The 18,552-nt window shown below is 49.8% G+C and overlaps 9 protein-coding genes across 9 annotated transcripts; 4 read left to right on the forward strand and 5 right to left on the reverse strand.

Moving 5' to 3' along the window:
* Positions 1-3: 3 nt before the first annotated feature.
* PC9H_003656 (uncharacterized protein) lies at positions 4-2,258 on the reverse strand (the record flags this gene model as incomplete). Its single annotated transcript, XM_036773249.1, has 10 exons — positions 4-175; positions 236-725; positions 779-791; positions 845-1,196; positions 1,253-1,481; positions 1,536-1,562; positions 1,618-1,663; positions 1,714-1,776; positions 1,829-1,926; positions 1,979-2,258. 10 exons carry the CDS (start codon positions 2,256-2,258, stop codon positions 4-6), a joined length of 1,770 nt encoding a protein of 589 aa, XP_036634722.1.
* A 266-nt stretch (positions 2,259-2,524) lies between these two features.
* On the reverse strand, positions 2,525-3,964 carry PC9H_003657 (uncharacterized protein; the record flags this gene model as incomplete). The annotated part of the gene is made up of 8 exons (XM_036773250.1): positions 2,525-2,873; positions 2,940-3,005; positions 3,053-3,125; positions 3,175-3,332; positions 3,390-3,481; positions 3,537-3,621; positions 3,678-3,725; positions 3,771-3,964. The coding sequence occupies 8 exons, from the start codon at positions 3,962-3,964 to the stop codon at positions 2,525-2,527; spliced, it is 1,065 nt and encodes a 354-aa protein (XP_036634723.1).
* A 106-nt stretch (positions 3,965-4,070) lies between these two features.
* On the forward strand, positions 4,071-4,796 carry PC9H_003658 (uncharacterized protein; the record flags this gene model as incomplete). The annotated part of the gene is made up of 5 exons (XM_036773251.1): positions 4,071-4,124; positions 4,180-4,290; positions 4,355-4,462; positions 4,511-4,607; positions 4,657-4,796. The coding sequence occupies 5 exons, from the start codon at positions 4,071-4,073 to the stop codon at positions 4,794-4,796; spliced, it is 510 nt and encodes a 169-aa protein (XP_036634724.1).
* Positions 4,797-4,866: 70 nt separating this feature from the next.
* Positions 4,867-10,589, reverse strand: REV3 (DNA polymerase zeta; the record flags this gene model as incomplete). The annotated part of the gene is made up of 20 exons (XM_036773252.1): positions 4,867-5,204; positions 5,255-5,484; positions 5,532-5,702; positions 5,756-5,887; positions 5,944-6,101; positions 6,154-6,259; positions 6,308-6,432; positions 6,486-6,638; positions 6,691-6,818; positions 6,875-7,118; positions 7,167-7,299; positions 7,355-7,501; positions 7,551-7,746; positions 7,798-8,103; positions 8,157-8,271; positions 8,330-8,903; positions 8,957-9,160; positions 9,211-10,049; positions 10,104-10,327; positions 10,379-10,589. 20 exons carry the CDS (start codon positions 10,587-10,589, stop codon positions 4,867-4,869), a joined length of 4,734 nt encoding a protein of 1,577 aa, XP_036634725.1.
* A 115-nt stretch (positions 10,590-10,704) lies between these two features.
* PC9H_003660 (uncharacterized protein) lies at positions 10,705-11,816 on the reverse strand (the record flags this gene model as incomplete). The annotated part of the gene is made up of 5 exons (XM_036773253.1): positions 10,705-10,825; positions 10,879-11,323; positions 11,374-11,526; positions 11,584-11,713; positions 11,769-11,816. 5 exons carry the CDS (start codon positions 11,814-11,816, stop codon positions 10,705-10,707), a joined length of 897 nt encoding a protein of 298 aa, XP_036634726.1.
* Positions 11,817-12,295: 479 nt separating this feature from the next.
* Positions 12,296-14,474, forward strand: PC9H_003661 (uncharacterized protein; the record flags this gene model as incomplete). The annotated part of the gene is made up of 8 exons (XM_036773254.1): positions 12,296-12,325; positions 12,375-12,671; positions 12,758-13,006; positions 13,058-13,294; positions 13,348-13,462; positions 13,519-13,764; positions 13,820-14,157; positions 14,205-14,474. The coding sequence occupies 8 exons, from the start codon at positions 12,296-12,298 to the stop codon at positions 14,472-14,474; spliced, it is 1,782 nt and encodes a 593-aa protein (XP_036634727.1).
* A 771-nt stretch (positions 14,475-15,245) lies between these two features.
* Positions 15,246-16,079, forward strand: PC9H_003662 (uncharacterized protein; the record flags this gene model as incomplete). Its single annotated transcript, XM_036773255.1, has 3 exons — positions 15,246-15,361; positions 15,428-15,966; positions 16,018-16,079. 3 exons carry the CDS (start codon positions 15,246-15,248, stop codon positions 16,077-16,079), a joined length of 717 nt encoding a protein of 238 aa, XP_036634728.1.
* A 418-nt stretch (positions 16,080-16,497) lies between these two features.
* On the forward strand, positions 16,498-17,275 carry PC9H_003663 (uncharacterized protein; the record flags this gene model as incomplete). Its single annotated transcript, XM_036773256.1, has 3 exons — positions 16,498-16,816; positions 16,871-17,122; positions 17,181-17,275. 3 exons carry the CDS (start codon positions 16,498-16,500, stop codon positions 17,273-17,275), a joined length of 666 nt encoding a protein of 221 aa, XP_036634729.1.
* Positions 17,276-17,421: 146 nt separating this feature from the next.
* PC9H_003664 (uncharacterized protein) lies at positions 17,422-18,210 on the reverse strand (the record flags this gene model as incomplete). The annotated part of the gene is made up of 5 exons (XM_036773257.1): positions 17,422-17,518; positions 17,579-17,705; positions 17,762-17,812; positions 17,865-18,114; positions 18,172-18,210. 5 exons carry the CDS (start codon positions 18,208-18,210, stop codon positions 17,422-17,424), a joined length of 564 nt encoding a protein of 187 aa, XP_036634730.1.
* Between the last annotated feature and the right edge of the window lie 342 nt (positions 18,211-18,552).

Here is an 18,552-nt window from a genome sequence, read left to right on the forward strand (position 1 = left end):
TGTTCAATCCACCCAGATGGGATCCGTATGGAACTTGGCCTTGGGCGTGTATTTCTTTTGTTTCTTCGGGTTGTGATGCTCGTGCTCGGCTTCCATCCTGATCTTGACGCTGCGGTGTACTTTGAACCCACACGACCGCTGCCTCGGGATGATTCTCGATCGTGCTTTGTTTGGGCTGTGAAGAAAGCTCAATATGGATGGAGGTACACAACCATCGCGACGAATAGGAACATACCCAAAGTAAGAGACCCAGCGGTTGTCCTTTCCAACCTGGAACCGGTATTCCATTGGGATGAATTCCAGTATCCACCAGAAGGGCTTTAACTTAAGCTGGTCGTACTTCGGTGACAGCGCATCGAGTAGTTCCTCCTCTTCTTCAGAAACGGAAGCTACGGGAGGGAAAGGGGAGGGAGGTCGCGACAGAAGTCCTTCCTTCTCAGAAGGAGCGGTAGAAGGAGCAGCTGGCGGCTTCTTTGACCACGGAAAGCGCCATCGCTTTTCCTCCTTTGGTCGCTTCATGATCTTCGAAGAGCCGGGGGAACGAGAAGGTGGGCGAGGGGTGACAAAGGGGTGAAGTGTTTGTGGGTCAAGGCCAACGTTTTTGAGTCGCTCGGCATCAAACATGATTCCAGTATTCGTCTTGAAGCATTCCCGGATCATCCAGCGAAGTGATATACGGGCCAGAGAATGTTTGGTTTTGTTCGAAACGGAACCGCCGCCGACATCTATAAGCAGATGCAAATGAGTTATTGACTGCGACTTGCTAAGAGGTGCGTACCGCAATGGCAACCCTACAAAGGATATTAGATTGCTGTTCAGCTGGGGTAGAGGAAGGTAGACGTACAGCAAACCAGACTTCCTCGATATCCGTCGGTTTACCTTGGAGCTCAGAGTATTGCCTTTCCAGCTGGGTAAGCTCGTGCTCTTCTTCGCTGATTCTGATGAACGAAGAATGCTTTTCGCTTTGATCTGAATCACCAGTGGTCTTTTTGTGCTGCACTTTCGATCTATCGACCTTTGGAGTTTTGCTGGTCCCAAGGTTCTCTTCGTGGGGCAGTGGTTTGTTCCACAAATTCGCTTTGAACTTCGCTCGTCGTTCATCCAAGGCAACGGCGTGTCGGAAGGTACGAACAACAGTGTTTGATGTAGTGAACGGTAAACGCCTCGGGATCAAACCCACAGAACTGACAGTATCCCTAATAAACGTATGAGTAATGATACATATTATCTTGCGAATGTATGTCAATCATACCAAACACCGATGAATTCGATGGTGACATCGATAGAGAAGGCTTCCTTGAAAGCATTTGACTGCTCCCAACCCAGTGGATCCGCCCGCGTGAACATTTTATACGCGAAGGGAACTTGCTGGTGGTTGCTCGCGGGGAGGAGCCCCACTTTGTGTAGCATACCTGCCAGGGCACGAGCGGTGTATGCTCCCCTGGAGAAACCAAAAATACAAATGCGGTCCCCATCCATATCTGTTCCACGGTATTCGGTGAGCATAGGTCGGGCACGGCCCACGTCAAACTTACAGTTCTGCATCAAGAACTCATAGCCATCTGTATGGGTCATTCGATCAACGTGCGTCTATAATGGGTGAAGCAGATGGCATACCCATCACATGTGCATCCAAGTTCCACGCTATCATCGCGTCGAGGGTCTGATGTCGTTCGTCAGGTACTGGATCAAAGTTTGATCGAAGAAGCATACCTGGGATACTTTAGACATCACAGGCGTGGCTACCTTCGGCGAGACGTACGTCCCAATACCCGACTTTGCAAGTAATTAAGCAAAATATGGCAGCAAATGTCTTGAGCCAACTCACTTGGTAGTAAACCATCTGCTTAGTCTTGTCATCCTTCTTCAACAAGGAGAACAGCTGGACGATGTTTGAGTTATCCGCGTCGAACTGATCGCCAGTGCCTAACGAATATTATGAGTATAATCTACACAGGCTTTAAATGAACGGACGTACCATCAAAGCATAACACGAGCGTCCGATGATCGTGAACCGGCGGTATCGTTGGTGGGCTCTTGCGAGGATCAAGCGTGGGTTCATGAGCAGGCAGAGGCCTGGTGAACAGCGCGCGCTCAGGACTGGGAGACAAATAGGGCATTCCGTCGACTGGAGGCTGCTCAGTGGGCGAGGCGGGTAAAACAACTGGCTCCCCGACGTCGGCGCTGCCAGCGGCTTGATCAACATCTAATATCATGGCGGGTTCAGCGGTGTCGCGTCGTCCGTCGAATTCAGACATTTGTAGGCGCGTCGACGTCGCGGGCAAGGACTGAGTGAATATTTGGTCATGTAAAGTCAAGGACCCTTTATAAAGTTCGGAGGCTGAGAAACCAGTTTTCCCCGCCGGAAGCAAACCGAACTGCTATAAACGATCGGCCTGATCATCTGACGGCGTCTGTTCTGGTTCCGGTGTAACAGTGACGCCCAGCATTGCCAAGCGCAGAGACTCCGTTCAAGACGGTGAGAAGAGAAGAGTGATCATTATATCCTGGCGCGTAACATTTTTCAGCCTCTCCAAAGGCATAATTTGTGGTCATAAAATGAGCAACTACCAATAAGCGTTCGGTCAGTCTTATTCGTGGTTGTTCTGGCGTAGGACCAATCTGCGCCATATGCGAGTGATTGATGATCGTCAAAGCGTTTTGCCACAGTTCCTTGTATTTGCATCGGCGCTTTGTCTGCGCCATCGAAGTGGAGGATTTTGAAACCGTCATGCATGCAGGCCACCAGTAAGTCGTCCGCCCGAAGCGGGGATGGATGCCATTTCACCCTCCAAACTCCACCACCTGCGTCGGCTGTACCAACTGGGGCCACCGCCTTCCTGGAGTCATACAGCCGTACCGAGGTATCGTAACTGAGAGACGATTGGATGACTATCAATAACGATATACCAATCAAGGATAATAGAGTTGAGTTTCACCTCCCTACAACAATCAAATGCTCCCGATGGGGATTACTCTGCAAAGTTGTTACACCTGCCTCAAAACTGCACAGGTGACGACACCGAGCGGCGAAGATATGAAACATTCATACCGGCGATTCAAAAATACAGGCTTGGAAAAGCCCTCACGAATATCCCAGCATTTCAATTGCAAGTCGTCACCACCTGCCATTTTCTGTAAGACGCGCGATGTATAACCAGACTGGATGTTTACCCGAATAGATCAAATTAGTGTTCCAGTAATCCCAAGCAGCAATCCAAGGCTCGTAATCATGCGCATGCCATAATTGTGTGACGGCGAGGTTCTGGTCGTCGGGTTGCAATAGAGCCAATTGGCCGTTGGAGAGAGAAACTACTAAAGAGCCAGTCCCGCTGATCTACCGTAAAATCTTGAATTGACGGATCATTCGGTAGCGAGGAACGTCGTACGTTCCAGTATACCGGCGATTAGACCAGTCAAGGGATAAACAGAGAATATCTGAAGAAGCGCATTCTATGTCAGCTAGTTGACGAAGATTTCTCTAGTAAAGATGTTATTGGCACATGGTAAGGGCTGTCAAAGAGGACTAGAAGCACCTCGTTGCTCTCCCATTCATGTAAAGTTACGCGACCCTCAGAATTTGCCACTCCCAGTAACGGGTTGTTGGATTCAGACCGATGACTCCTACAATTTGGGTGAATATGTACCCGACGCTGACAGCGGTTTATTGCAGATACCATTTCATATCCGGAATAGCTGGCAGGTCGATCTCTTGTAATTTCACACTATATACAGTTCAGCCATTGATATCTACTGTATATCAAGCTCACATCTTCGGCTCGCCTGCATCCTCAACGGCAAATACAAGACATTGTCCACGTCTGTGCTGTGGTGATGGTGCTGCCGCTGGGTCTTCCGAGGCATCGTCTAGCTTGTACGTTCCACACACGAAGATATCTTGAGCAGCCGGATGCGGACAGAACTCGAGCGCATCAGCAGGATAAACGGTATCGACCTCGGGCATTCGAACTGTGCCAGTGGAAAGAGTTACAGCCACGGGCGTCTAAACCAGTTTCCCAGCGAATAGTTGCGGCTCAATCCCACTTTCGCTGCGCAGCTTCGTGGCAACCATGGCCGACTTCGTGCAGAATCTCGACCCCTCCAAACTAGTTCTCGGCGGGACGGTGCGCATGTGTATGGCTCACCAAAAGCCTTCCTGGCTCAGACTTGTTATTACAGGCACTCTCGTTCCTTCTCAGCCCTTTCGCGGCGCCCCCATACAACCTCCCAATATTTCTGTTTGGTATCTATGCACAAGAGAATACCGAAGGCGTCCAATCATTGCAAACTGTTGGTAGCCTTTGTGTTGTGAACATCCACTCGGTCATGCCTTAACTTGTTTCCCGGACTTTAGTTCACCGCGTTGCTAGGAATATCTCATTTCTTTGATGTCCTGTGGATGATGAACAACGAGCAGCAAGGGTTCGTAAAGTTCATGACCGTTGTCCTTCTCCTTCTCAAGGTAAGCCGAATTCGCGTTCCGTTCATGACAATATCAACGCGCTCTTAGATCCCGGTATTCTTCGCCTTTGGTCTAACCCTCCGGCAAAGAGGCGCGCAATTCAGTGGTTTAGGGATAAGAGGCGGCGACTTGAGTGGTGCTACTGGTGTGTTTTGTCTTTGAGCGTCGTTTCCAAGGCTGACACAGCTGCGCAGTTTGGTCAGGCGCCATGCCCGGCGGCCTGGGTAACGGTTATCAAAGTCTTGACGAAGAGTCTGTAGATGCCCGACCAGCGCCCAAAGTGGGAGCCAACCCTCCCCCCGGACCCCCTCCTACTGGTCCATTCCAGGTTTAGTACGGTCTACTGCGAAGTTTTACGTATTGTCTCTGCCTCTCGAACGTCGGTATAATCTACTGCGCGTAAATTACTCAGTCATCGACTCCGTACCGTCTCTTTCGACCTCTGTCTGTGTTCCATCAGAGTCTAATTCAACAATGCTGTCCGCCGAACCCTTCGGAAGGCCAATTTCTGCCAAGAGCATCCTCAAGGCTTCGAGATACTCTTCATTGTTGTCGCCTTTCTTCCTCTCGTATAGCCAAGGGCAGTCCAGAGATTCGCACTCAACCTGCTCCAATGGTGATGTACCGGCGCACGACGCACAAACTTCATGGACGTTGGTGAGACGCTTCTCCCCTTTCCTGACAAGATCTAGGATGCTTGCCATCGTGGTCTGAGGATGCGCCCTACAGTCATCGCAGACGGCTTTCTCACGTCAATTTCACAAGCGCAGCAAGAGACGGAGACGGACTTACCAGTCCATGCGAATTCCCCGCATGTGAGACATTGGGAGTTTGGAAAATGGCGATCCATAACGGCGAACCGATCACGTTTGCTGGGAGAGAAGATATCCGTTTGGCTAATCCTTAGCGGCTTGGGCATCTCATCGTACCATCTTCGGACATCGGCTCCAACGAGATTGAAGATTCGCTCCAATGGAGGAATCAATACCCTAGTTATATAGTACTCGGCATCGAGCTGTTTCCTGTGCCGAGGGATGAGCGTGGTTTCAACAAGGAAGTTAACACCTACCCCGCCGTCAGTACTTCCTGCGGAGTGAACGCTCTTTCAACCAGGCGGGATCCTGGAGGACCACGAGCTATGACATATGGTATCCGATCGCCATATTGCGGTTCGTCATTTGGATCGATCAATACTCGTCGAGCTGCGACTGCTACGCCTGGCGGCGGTGGCAATACATCGCTAGAGGATTTAGAGGTTAAAGAGGCAAAAGGACATCGAACGCCGGTGCGTACCTGTATGTTCCCATTCTAACTTCCTTGGCGAATATGAATTCATGGATGGGCACTTTGTGGTCGAGGATGCTTGTCCATGATCTACAGCAATATTCCTTGATATCACTGAGGTCTTGGGACCTGAAAAGTTTCCTGGTATCGCAATTAGGGCACTGTGCTTTGGAAGTGGTGGAAATGTTAGTATTCACTTGAGGCACACCTCCGTCATCTTCTGCTGAGCAGGTACGCCGTCCCTGCGAACTGTTTCAATTCCTTTGGCGTCAAAGATGGGTTCCGTATCGTCGGGGTGCTCGTACTTGAAGCCGACGTATCTCTTCTTGGCCATCAAGACGCAGGGGAGGTAAACCTGGCCGCGACACTGAGTTGGCAAGCTATCGTCACATAATCATGAATGGTACCTTTTCGAACTTCAATTTGATGGGGGCTGGGTTTCTAGCAGTGATTGCGTCGGCTATATCATTCCCGATTCTGAAAGCTTGTTCTTTGGTTCTGCCTTTAAGGTAGCTGCTCTAATAATTAACGGTGTGTTTAGCTTACAGGGCGCAGACGTACATGAACAAGCTGTCTGTGTCGCCATAAACGACCTGGTATAGAGGATTCACGGACACTATCCGTTGGAAAGAGCGACCACTTGCCTGAGCACCCCATTTTGGGGTTAAATCAATTAAGCGGATGGCCTATGTAACAGTTAGAGAATGCTCTCGAATTCGAACATGAGGACAACATGTACCTTTTCGAGGGTTTCTCTGCCGCTCTGGACAATGCTGTCCGCGATTTCCACTGCAGGCATCCGACCAGAGAAAGTGGCGCTAGTATAACCGTATGTTACATTGGCTATGTACTTCAGACCCAGCTGTCGAGCATTTAGTATCCTGCTGAGAGTCTAGAGTAGGAGGCGTCAGGGTGAACTCTCAGGGGATATGTCAGGAGCCTACCTTATTATCTTTGTTGGTTTTCATGGCTTGCTTCACCATTACCCTGGTGTCGAGGAGTTCTTTCAACATGCGACCCAGCAACCCTTGCCTCACTTCTTGCTTCACATACATTATACCATTCGGAGCGACTAGTAGAGCCATTTGAGCATCAGCATATATTTAATTAACAGGGTCATTTTCGTACTTCTGGTGTGATCTTTGAGAGTGTTCAACAATCCAGGTGGTAGGTTCAGCTCTGTAACGCCGAATTTGTTGGTCCCTTGGAACTCGGCTACTCTACCGAGGCATGTCGAATAGCAGTAATTGTAGGCGATCATGATTGAGGGATACAAACTTTGAAAGTCGAGGACCAGGAGGGGACTGCTATAGAAAGCGGACAAGGGCTCCATGATTAGGGGCATACATTCAGCTGCGTTTTGTTTTCCGACCTAGATAAATGTAAGCAGAGCTGTAATTTAAATGCCCAGATGACGAACATCAATCTTACTAGGGGAGAGAAAAACGAAGTTTTCTGGCTTCCCTAGGCGAAACATGAAAGATTCAACTTTGAATTGGGACCCTCGAGTGATGACGGAGAAGAAATCGACACCAAAGACTCGAGCAAATTCGCTGTGAAATGTAAGATGAAAGATACAGTGAAGAGGATAGATGAATGAGCACTAACGACGTCTTAGTGACAATCTGCGATGCCTCGAGTATTTCTAGCACCATGGACGTCCTCCCGACGAAGTAATCTAGCAGTCTGCTCACGCGTGCTGCCGAAGGTGAGTTGAACCAGGACGTAAGTGTCGTGCGTGAGTACTGCGGGACCCTGATGTTGTGTTGAGACAGTCACAGATGAAGTAAGACATAGATCGTACCGCCGCCGAAGGACATTGAACACGACATTCTCAAAACTATACATGTTGAGTGAGAGTTCGCCTCGCATTATTCTCCAGACATTGAGGACGTGTCTTCCCGCCACTTTGAATGTCGATGCGTGTCTTGCACCCCACTGATCTACTCCACCTCTGCGCCTAGCAGGGGCACGAGAGATGAGCTCATCAATGTCCAGACCTAAGCAAGCACTGTGAACGCCCATCTAGTAGAATATGACGTTAAACAAACCGTATACAGCCCCTCTTGCTTGCAAATAGCCCCAAGAAGACAGTTGTACTTCCCATCCACAAAGTATATCGGGATCGAGGTCGATGACGATGTCAACAATTCTGTGCAGTAGTTCTAGTTCGCTTGGTATTGTTTCGAATTGATGACCCCGTAATCGTTTCGGTTCAAGGTGTTCGCTGTCGACGGCAACGATGCCATGCTTAACTTCTAAAACATCGTCTATCCCGTGGTCGCCCTGGAATGCGAAGAACACCAGGGCAATCTCGTCCTCCTGTGGGATGGGTTGTCGGCCGCCATCAGACAGCGCTATGTAGGAGTACTGAGCAGCTATTGAAAGCAACGACAAGAGCTGGTCACACCGTAGACTTCGAAGGATAGAATTGACATCGTCTCATTCTTTTGGGAGGAGTTGGAATCTACTTTTCCTAAAGAAGACTTCAGCCCGTACGTATTAACCTGGGTAGGGCCTCCAATCTGGAAGCAGAGGCTCTTCATTCGTTTCCACCAGCTTCACGACAAAAGGAGCACATACCTGCGAGCGTGAAACAACTGGATTCGGGGGAGGAAGAATTGGGTTTTCAAGCAGCCACCGCTGAGCCACCTTCCTCTTGGGCGGAAACCCGGCGTATTCCCAGCCTCCGATTCCAGAAGGATCGAAGGTCTTCCCTGGAGCAATATCGACTTCATGTATTGTGTTCGTCGAAGTCTGCCAATCGGACAATGTGTCCAAGCCATCGCCACCTTTGAGACGGTAAACCAAGCCTGCATATTCCCTAGGTCTCGCAGGAGCATCCTCGGAATGGGAATAATGCGGATTGCGATAAATCCTACTGGGAACGTTGTACTCGTCCAATGTCTGAAGTAGATGGTCCTTTGTTGGCGGCAGATGTGCATATGCATAACACTTATCGGGAACGCTGTAGGACGATGACTTAATGTGATCTGACTGTGTTAGAGTGTGCTTTGTCTGTGTGAAATATTCACTCCTTCGCAAGCGCGTTTGTGTCCTGGGTTGGCTTTGAATTTCGCCATTAGGCATTTCAACTTTTCGCCGCTTGGCGGGGCGCTCGGGCTGTTCTGACTTTGGGTGAGACGGCTCCATAAGGCTTTACCGAGATAATTTTAGTGAAGCTGAACGGTGACAAAGGATGAAACGGACCATTCTGCATTCTCCGTTGGAGAAAGCTTCGCCGGTGCTTCGATTATTGGTGACTCGGTCGGGGCAGGTAATAATGGATGGTTACCGCTAAACGTTTCGCCCAAGGTATTGTCTTCCACGCTATGCTGCAATCTTGCGATAAAATCGTTGGCCCCGGCGGCGTCTCCTGCGCCACCCTCGCCATCCGCCTCCAGAGCGGCTGGACTGCAATTCAAAGGTCAGAACTATTGACATCTATCGATATAGGAACAAACCCTTCGTTATTGTCAAGGAAAGGATTCTCTTCTTCTTGTTCCACGACAAGGTCCTCTTCGAAATCCTTGTCGTATATGCCCTCATCTGGACCATCTTCAAGGGACTGGGCCTGGTCATTTTCGATAAAGCTCTCCATTTCATTGATGTACGGCTCAGGATCATCAGCATCTTCGATGGCTTGACTCGAGAGGAAACTCTCGTCGACATCTACTTCTTCATCCTCCCCGCTGGGTTGAACCGAAGCCCTGGAGACAGATGAGCCTGAGGTTGAGTCAACCGGCGCGGTGGAGCTTTCTGCTTGTTGAGGTTTCCACACTCTGAACGTAGGCTCCCATAGCGCTTCAATGCTTTGCGATGTTGTCATGACCCTCTTATCCCAGGAGTTGCTTGGTTCCAGGTGTTCAGTGGGTTCTGCTTCGATTCTTGCTCTCAGTTCGCGCCACCATCGCGCCTCCGCCGTCCAATCGCCACCGTCCCCCCTACGGTTCTCGCTCAGATCCACAGGCATATCCGGGGAAGCAGACAAGCCTCTCGCAAGCCTGCGCCTTCGCTCGTCTTCCCATAGTTCACGCACGCTGAGAATCAACGGTTCAGTCGGCATTGGTGCAGCAGGAATCTGGAGCTGATGATGAATGTCGCGCGTTGTAAGCCGGTTTCTGTTGAGGATTTGATGAGCGACAACATCGAATTCGAGATCCATCTTCGCCTGTTTATGATATGGGGACACGCGTAGAGTCGTCTTCTTGTCCGGGTCAACATACTCGTTGTCCAGCCCTCGCTGCCAGACTTCCCCCATGTCAATCCAACCACACCCATAGAGGCCAAAGTCGCACATAAACTGTAAAGGGAAGCTTAGATGACTCTCATACACACTGTACCGCGTCTGCATTACAGTTCCAGATCGTAATATTGCCACCCCCCGGTACAAGAGTTTAGGGTCGAACATGTAGATCTTTAGGAATGGTGCATACGACGCGTGAAAGCCATAGAACGGCACGCCTTTGACGACGACGACGGCTCGAATGAAGATAGATTTGGGTGAGTGAGGGTCCCGCTTCATGGAAAGAGCAATTGCGTGGTTCAACGAACGCTGCAGCTTCCGAGTGTATTTGAGTACTAGAGTGGCATCCATGAGCAGTGGATTATGAGCGCAGTGAGTATGCATACGATATGGCACGTCCATGCTTCCCTTGTACTCAACATAGAAGTACGGATAAACTTGGTGGATGTAGATACAGGCCTTCTGCCCCGACGATGTAGGGCCATAGACGCGGAGTACTGGCACAGGTGTTTTGGGGAATGGTGAGTAGTCCAGAGGCCCAGGAGGTACCATACAGTGATCAATTTGGTTGATACGAACATGAAAGTTAGATTCCATGAGTCGATTGTGGCGAGTACAGTAGAGCTTTGTACAAGAAAGCTAAGCGCATCGACCCTGTCTAACATTGTGCCACGTGACTACATTTACATAAGACAATGACCAGGGGCTAGGGTCAAAGTGAGTGAGATTTGCTTCCGGGAGATGTGATGGTCTGCTGCCCGATCCAAGTCTTTCCAGGCTCCAGAGAAAAGAATCCTCGAACGTGCCCCGGCTCTACGCAGACGTAATGGTCCCTTTGATTTATCTATTCAGTCTCAGGCCTACTCGTAGGGTCTGACGAACTTACCATCCGTTTACCTCCATATCGCCGATTTTGCTCCCAGCCTCCGCCTGAGGGTTCCAGACGACGACATCCTTGAAGTTTACTGTCTTAATCTCGACTCCTCCTTCGGGCCAGGTAACGTAATAATGCTGAGGTGCATTCTCGTAGACCGAATCCGTGAAACGACGGACATCTACGCCTGCCCTTGATTCGACTTTGGCAGTGGCTCGAGCTTCCTCTGTCGCCTCCGTCTTATCATAGTAGTTCAATTTTTGTAGATTAGATACTGTGACCTCTTTAGCGGGTGCCCGGATGTAGTTGTGAAGCAGGGCCTGGAATTCGAGAGGCTTGTCTGACTTGTTGGTGACGTGTAGATCGGTGCTGAGCTGATGTTCGGCCAGGGTCACGACGTAACTGAGTAGAAAGTCGTGAGGATAAACTGACTGAATGGCTTGGGTAGGCGATAGGGCTGGAAAGCATCATGAGAATTGCGCGGTCGTCAATGAGCCGGAAACAAACTTAGTCTCACGGAGACGCCAGCGTCGTTGTCCACGACAATGGAGTCAAAGTTCCAAGTTGAGCTTCTCGCGAAGCCATGTTGAGAAAGCTTAGCGTGCTCTGGATGAGAAGGGGCACCAAAGCACGGAAATACTACTGGGATACCGCCACGAACTAGATAAATTTAATGATAAAGCGCATTGCCAGCGGCGGGTAGGATCAGCTACACACCTGGCTTAGAGCCATCCAAAGCGGCCTTGGATGACACAAAGAGACACTCGACTGGTTCAGATCCTTGGCCGATCACAGACAACCATGAAATCACAGTCGCGCCATAATACAATATCTCAACGGACGATCCCTACATAATATTGCTGAGTGGGGTAGTAAGCCGATCAATGACTTATTTGAAGCACCTTTGGATGCTTCAGGATAACTCTGTCCTCTTTCTGCTCGACGGGCATTTCGCTGACCTGGAGGTAAAATATCGTAGATGCAGGAACAAGGCTGCGTGACGTCAAGTGCTGCGGCCACACCAGCGATAATCTAATCTATGGGATTGGATTATGTAACCATAGGGGGCTGATACAAGAAAACATTGCACCAAGCCGTCCAGAAGGAGAAGGAGAAAGGGAGGGTGAATTTGAAGTATTTGACGTAGAGCAGCGTGAAGAACGCGTAGTACTGTCAGTTCCTGTGCTCAGAGGCTATTCATGGCAAGCTGTACCCCGCTGTATCTTTTGTTTGGTCGTGATGTTACAGAAGTAGAGGCGCCGCCAATAAGCGCTCCAAGATCACTCTACATTCCATTCTCCAGTTCCAGCCTCAGTGATTGTTTCCATTTGTTCAATCTCCCCTTCAGTCCGTAAGTTGATCTCTTGTTCCAGTGAAACGCTTTGTATACGGCTAAATGCTCGTGCAGCTTGATTCACCCCAAGATTCCATGATGGATCCTGGATATTCAGTAGACGATGTCCGTATGCACCGTGTTTCTCACCGACGTGGTCCTCATCGTTGTATAGGTCGCCCCGATTGCCATTCTTATGGATGAGCTACGCTCAGAAGATGTCCAACTCAGATTGAACGCCATCCACAGCATCCCCACCATTGCCCTCGCCCTTGGTCCTGATCGTGCAAGGGAAGAGCTTATTCCATTCCTCCGAGAATCGGTGGACGATGAGGATGAAGTACTCTTGGCTCTGGCTGAAGAGCTGGGGAAAAACTTTGAAGAATATGTTGGAGGCAACGCACACGCGCATGTTATACTGGGACCATTAGAGAATCTATCAGCAGTGGAAGAGACGTTGGTTCGCGATAAGGTACGTCTATTCCTCTTGTGTAACTATCTTCTCACATCATTCTCTACACATGTGTGGCGCGACTCTTCCATTTCTTTCTCGTGTAGGCAGCGGAATCCATTACGAAGGTTGCCGCCGTTCTGTCCAGTTCTCAAGTAGAAGAATACTACATACCGCTTCTCAGGCGACTTTCTCGCGGGACGTGGTTTACGTCGCGAACATCATCAGCGGCCCTCTTCGCCGCCGCATACCCCAAAGTTTCACCCGCCATCCAAGAAGAATTACGAAAAGGCTTCACGATTTTGGGATCTGATGATACACCGATGGTCAGAAGAGCTGCAGCCAAGTGGCTGGGTGTAAGTGTGCGATCTATCCGTTCAGTTTTGCGCTTGAACCTCCCATCCTAGTCATTCATCAAAACTCTGTCGAAAGAACATGTGCTGTCTGATGGTCTGCCGATATACCGAAGACTGCAGATGGATGACCAGGATTCCGTGCGCCTGTTGACTGTGGAAGACCTGATCGTGATCGCTCAGCAACTTACACCGGCCGAAGTGGAGGAACAGCTCTTGCAGCAGATTCGGCTGAGCATCGGTGACAAGAGCTGGAGAGTACGATACATGGCCGCAAGTCACTTTAACGAGGTGCGCCAGCGATCCGAGTAGCTTCGATTTGACGATCCTGAGACATTTGCTAGCTCGCAGAAGCTGTTGGTGCTAACCTTGTTCGCACCGAGCTCATCAACCAATTCGTCCAACTCTTGAAAGACAATGAAGCAGAGGTTAGAACGGCAGCGGCTGGTCAAATACCTGGTATGGTCGCGTGCCCTGTCATCTTCGTATCTAGAAGTGATATATCGACTTTGCAGGGTTCTCCAAGCTTCTTGATAAGGAAGTGATTCTCGCCAGGATAGTTCCTTGCGTACAAGCCTTGTCAGAAGACACCTCGCAACATGTCCGTGCCGCACTGGCTAACCAGATCAGTGGTTTGGCCCCGCTCCTTGGAAAGGAAGCTACCATCGAGCATCTTCTCCCTCGTTTCCTTCATCTCCTTAAGGACGAATTCCCGGAAGTTCGACTTAATATTATCAGCAAGCTCGAAACGGTCAATACCGGTGCGTATGTTGCGAAATCCCCGCCTTGAATATGGATGCTTATACCACCATCAAGTTATTGGGATACAATTGTTGGCTGAGAGCCTTTTGCCTGCAATCGTGGAATTGGCGGAGGACAAATCGTGGCGGGTTAGGCAAGCCATCATCGAGTATATCCCTCTGTTAGCGACACAGTTGGGCCGACCATTCTTTGATGAACAGCTGGGCAATTTGTGCATGTCATGGTTAGGTGATACAGTCTACAGCATCAGGGAATCTGCTACCATAAACCTCAAAAAGCTGACCGAGGTCTTCGGTGTCGAATGGGCGAGGACAGCTATTGTACCCAAAGTTATGGGTATGGGCGGGCACCCCAATTATTTATTCAGAATGACTACGGTTCAAGCGATCACGGTGCGCTCCATATTTGCATTACAGCGTTTATGCTGACTTTTGGGTAGACCGTAGCCCCTTCGCTGAATGTTGAAGTGGTGCGCGCTGATATTCTAGAACCGTTGCTGCAGCTAGCAATCGATCCCATCCCAAATATACGCTTCAATGTTGCCAAATGCTTGGAGGTCCTCGCAGTGGCATACGGTGGCACGCCAGAGGGGAAGGAGATGGTTCAGCAGCGACTTATACCCGCACTAGAGCAAGCAAAGAATGACCAGGATGCCGATGTTCGGTATTTTGCCTCCCGTGCCCTTCAGAAGGCTGTTGAGGTGGCCTGAGGTCAGTCGATTGTACCCATGACGACTTCTTAATGATGACCCCAACTCCAGGGGGGATTGTAATGGACCGTACCCGGCGAGGAGTGTTTCCAGCTAGCTTCTATCATATACTTTCGGTTCAATACCATAAATCAAGAGACAATACAATGTGATACCTATCGTTGCAGGCCAATTAGTTGTCTAGTCCGTTCGAGTCGATTCGCTTTTCCTACGTCTGTCTGCTTCACGTCAGCTTCGTAAGTCACTTATCATTCTGTTACGCGGTCTCTCATCCCCTTGCCAAAACTAACCAAACAGTTACATCAGGCTCAACATTCAACTCCTTGTTCCTTGAATCTATCAGAATGATCGCGCGTGAGAACATGTAATGCAACTTGACAATAACATCATAAGGGAACTCAACGAAAGGTGCGCATACTCCAGCACTCGTTTGTTCTTTTCGTTCGCGCCTTATTCGCTTCCATCTTCAGGTATTCCACCATATCCATCAACAAGCAGGGGATGCAGAACTTTGCATCGAACGTAATAATGCTGACGATCGGGCAATGAATCAGACATCAAGATCATCACCTCAATCCCACACAGGTTCCACACATGTTTTCCATCGCCGATCTCTATTTTTGTCCGTTGTGCTTCTAACGAGTCCGAGATACGACCGCATATATAAGCAAAAAATGTTCATCTGTGCAAATTTCACGTCCTTTTCCTTCTCTTGTATTTTGCGCTCCCTCCCTAATTTCCTTGTCACTCTTTTCTGCCCCTCCCCGACTAATGGCGTTTAGTTTCCGACTTGGGGCTTGTCTGGCCATTTTGGCTGCCCTCCTTCACGTTACAGTAGCAACCGCTCCCAAGACTGGGCCAAGCAGCTGCCAGAAGACGGAGTTCTGGTGCGCCCATTCCGTAGAATAATTTATACGGGTCAGCTTGATTGTTCAATATCCCATATCCCATAGGTATAAGGATGCCGGTTGCTGTCTTCCAAGCGGTGGTCCCCCAAAGCCCCCGCCTCCCCCACCGAGCGACAGTGATTGCCCCCCAACTAGTCATTATTGGGGTCAGAAACAAGGGTGCTGCGTTCCTCGCAACCCGGCCCCACCTAACAACCCCCCTCCTCAGTGCCGCAAGGGCTGGCAGTGGGTTCCCGCTCTTCGCAAGTGCACACACGAACCTACCAAGCCCAACAACCCTAAACCTGCCCCATCCCCCAAGCCCAAGCCCGGGCACGGTGGTGGAAGCGGAGGTGGTGGTTACGGACATAATCATGGGGGATACGGAAGGCGTTCCACTAGCATGAAATCGCGATCAGATTCGCTCTGTCCCCAAGGCTTGGATGCCTGTCATATTGGAGGGCTAGGATCGCGTGAATACGAATGCATTGACGCGTCGACCGATCTAGAATCTTGCGGTGGGTGCACGTCCACCGGTCAAGGCCAAGATTGTACGGCAATCCGTGGAGCTTGGAATGTCGGCTGTGAAGCCGGACGATGTGCTAGTGAGTTGCTGTTCGCTTCTTTATCGTAATACTAATCTCAATTTGTCTTAGTCTATACTTGCGCTGGAGGATATCGTCTTTCAAATGACAGAAGTAGCTGCATCCACCTTTGATCTACCAGTGCTTCTGTCTTCGCTCGTTTATTGTTTCTGTCTTTACTCGTTTGTCTGAATGAACTTGTCGATGGACCTTAGGACATTCTTAGTATATACTTCGGACTAAATATACTTTCGATACCTGTGCTTCTCGTATTTAGTGACGCGCTTCTCCTGTTTAAATTTGGATTCACCTATGGACCCTCGTACCCAGTAGACGGCCCCTATACACGCACGTGATATGCGCGTTGTTTGCTCCGAAAGCAGCCAATCAGGGACGTTACAAAATAAGGTTCAAGCCAAACATCTTGGAAGTAAGTATAAGAAGGGTGGGCGCGCCCCAGCACAACTTTCTTTCCAACCGCCATCATCCTACCTAATTCTCCTAATACCAGTCCCTCAAGACCTCCCAGCGCCAGCCGCCTAACGCGAAATCATGTTGAACATCTCTCGCTCAGTCCTACTCGCCGTGTACGCCGCCGCCTTGCTCTCTTCGAACGTCTCGCCTATGTCCTCTATGCTGGCGGCTGCCTCTCCGATACCCACTGGCCTCGAACCAAGAACCATCTCAAACCGCCTCAGCCCCGCATCTCGCGTGTCGACCTACTTGGCTCGTTCTCAGTCTCGCGGTGGACACGCCCAGCCAGTCATTCGAGCTTCTACTCCCATTGGCTCGACGGGTTTCCTTGGACTAGATTTCTTACACTTAGCCCTGACGAACTGCAACCAAGGACGAGAAATGAACCAGAGATTCTGTTCGTTTGACTACTCTCTAGGAGGCCCTTCATACTTATTCGTACATATCACAGCCACGTTGGCGAGCGACTCGCCACAAGACCCAGCAAACAGACAGGCGACCATTGACCTCCTGGAAGAAATTCACCTCTGGCTCCAGAGCCTCGCCCTACTCTTGAAACCATTGGGCGCTGCCAAAGGTCTCCTCAATTACGACCGCAACAGCGAACTAGAGACTGCGTTGAAGGACCTTATCAACGTCAACAAGGACCTCTTGAAAGCAACCTACCTCTTGACCGCAGAAGACTTCCCTGAGCTCGCCGACAGTAAGTTTTCTCCTTGCCCATTTCCCTTCTGCATCCCATCTCATCGCTTGCTTCTTAGTCGTCTACGATATCAAGTGCATCCTAGAGTTCCTTCTCGACTTCACGGAGAACTCCTCCGACGGGCTTATCAACGATCTTGGCCTCGGTCTATGAAATTTGAAATCAGCCGCTGTGTAGCAGGTCTATGCGCATATATGATGTTGTATGAAATACACTGTAGCCGTAGCTCATATCCTTATTGTATCCTTCGTTAATCAATCAGTCTCCTCGCGGTTAAGAGAGACAAATTGTCAAGATTATTATTCCTCTAATAACCACCGCTCAGCCAATAAGCCCAATATAGGTATATGATACCGTGTAAGGTTACTATGGGTCACGTCTCTATATGCTCGAAATCTAAGGAAGAACATAGTTAGTGGCGCAGGAATTGGGCACTCGGTGGTGTAAGACACTTACGCCGTATACAAAGTTGTAGCCATCAGAGATATGGCAAAGAATGTGCGCAGCCAGGATGGAAACGACAGCAAGGATGCTACAATCCAGATAATAACCAGCGGAGTACTAACAAGAGCCGACTGGTACGCTATTTAGCATCAAAAGTGAGTCTAAAGGAGGTAGGTAAGTACGACCACAACTCACCGTGGAAGCGGACGTAGTCGTTCTGGGTTTCTAGGATGAGAATGACAAGTGCTGGACATGTCGTGAGTGAGTGATTCGCGGAAAGGAATGGTGTTGAACGCACCTGAGAATGGTCCTAATAGATATGCTACCGCTGCCAATACATCGACGCGCAGTCCATAGGTCGTCTCCCATTGGTTCACGTTTGCCTCTTCGTCGACCTGAGGGCCACCCCCGGTCATGGATGCGTTGAAGCTAGGTATGCCACCGGACTGATATGAGGTGTCTTCGGTATTTGGAAACCATACCCGCGCTGAAGGATGGGACGACGAGGCCGACAATGGGCCGCGAGATGGATCGTCCGGTGGAGGTGTCTGAATGTGATGAACTTGGCATTAGAGAAGATCCCGGTTGGATAGCATGCACCTCACATATGGCGCAAACGTCGCAAAACTCGACGAGGTGGTCATCTTCAAGCTTCAGGAGGCGTGGTATCGATCCGAGCTCCTTTGCTTGAATTGAGTGTTGAAACGGCCACTGTCTCTACGTCACTAAGAAGCGCTCAGGAAACGCGTCCCTTAGGTAAATGATGAGTCAGCAGTAGGCTCTCAAGTTAGACGCCCGAGCCAAGCCCAACAGCAAAATATATCGATGAATGTGCAGATTGCAGTATAATGAAGTAGTTGCGTTGCGAGGTCCTACGAGTGTGTGTTATATGGATGCTGCACCTAATAAAGTGCGCGCTCTCTACGGTTTACTGGAAAGGGAAGACGATCGCAATGAATCTTGTTGCTATTGGACCGGAAGATGCC

Source organism: Pleurotus ostreatus (assembly GCF_014466165.1).
Source record: "Pleurotus ostreatus strain PC9 chromosome Unknown scaffold_2, whole genome shotgun sequence".
NCBI classification, from domain to species: Eukaryota; Fungi; Basidiomycota; class Agaricomycetes; order Agaricales; family Pleurotaceae; genus Pleurotus; species Pleurotus ostreatus.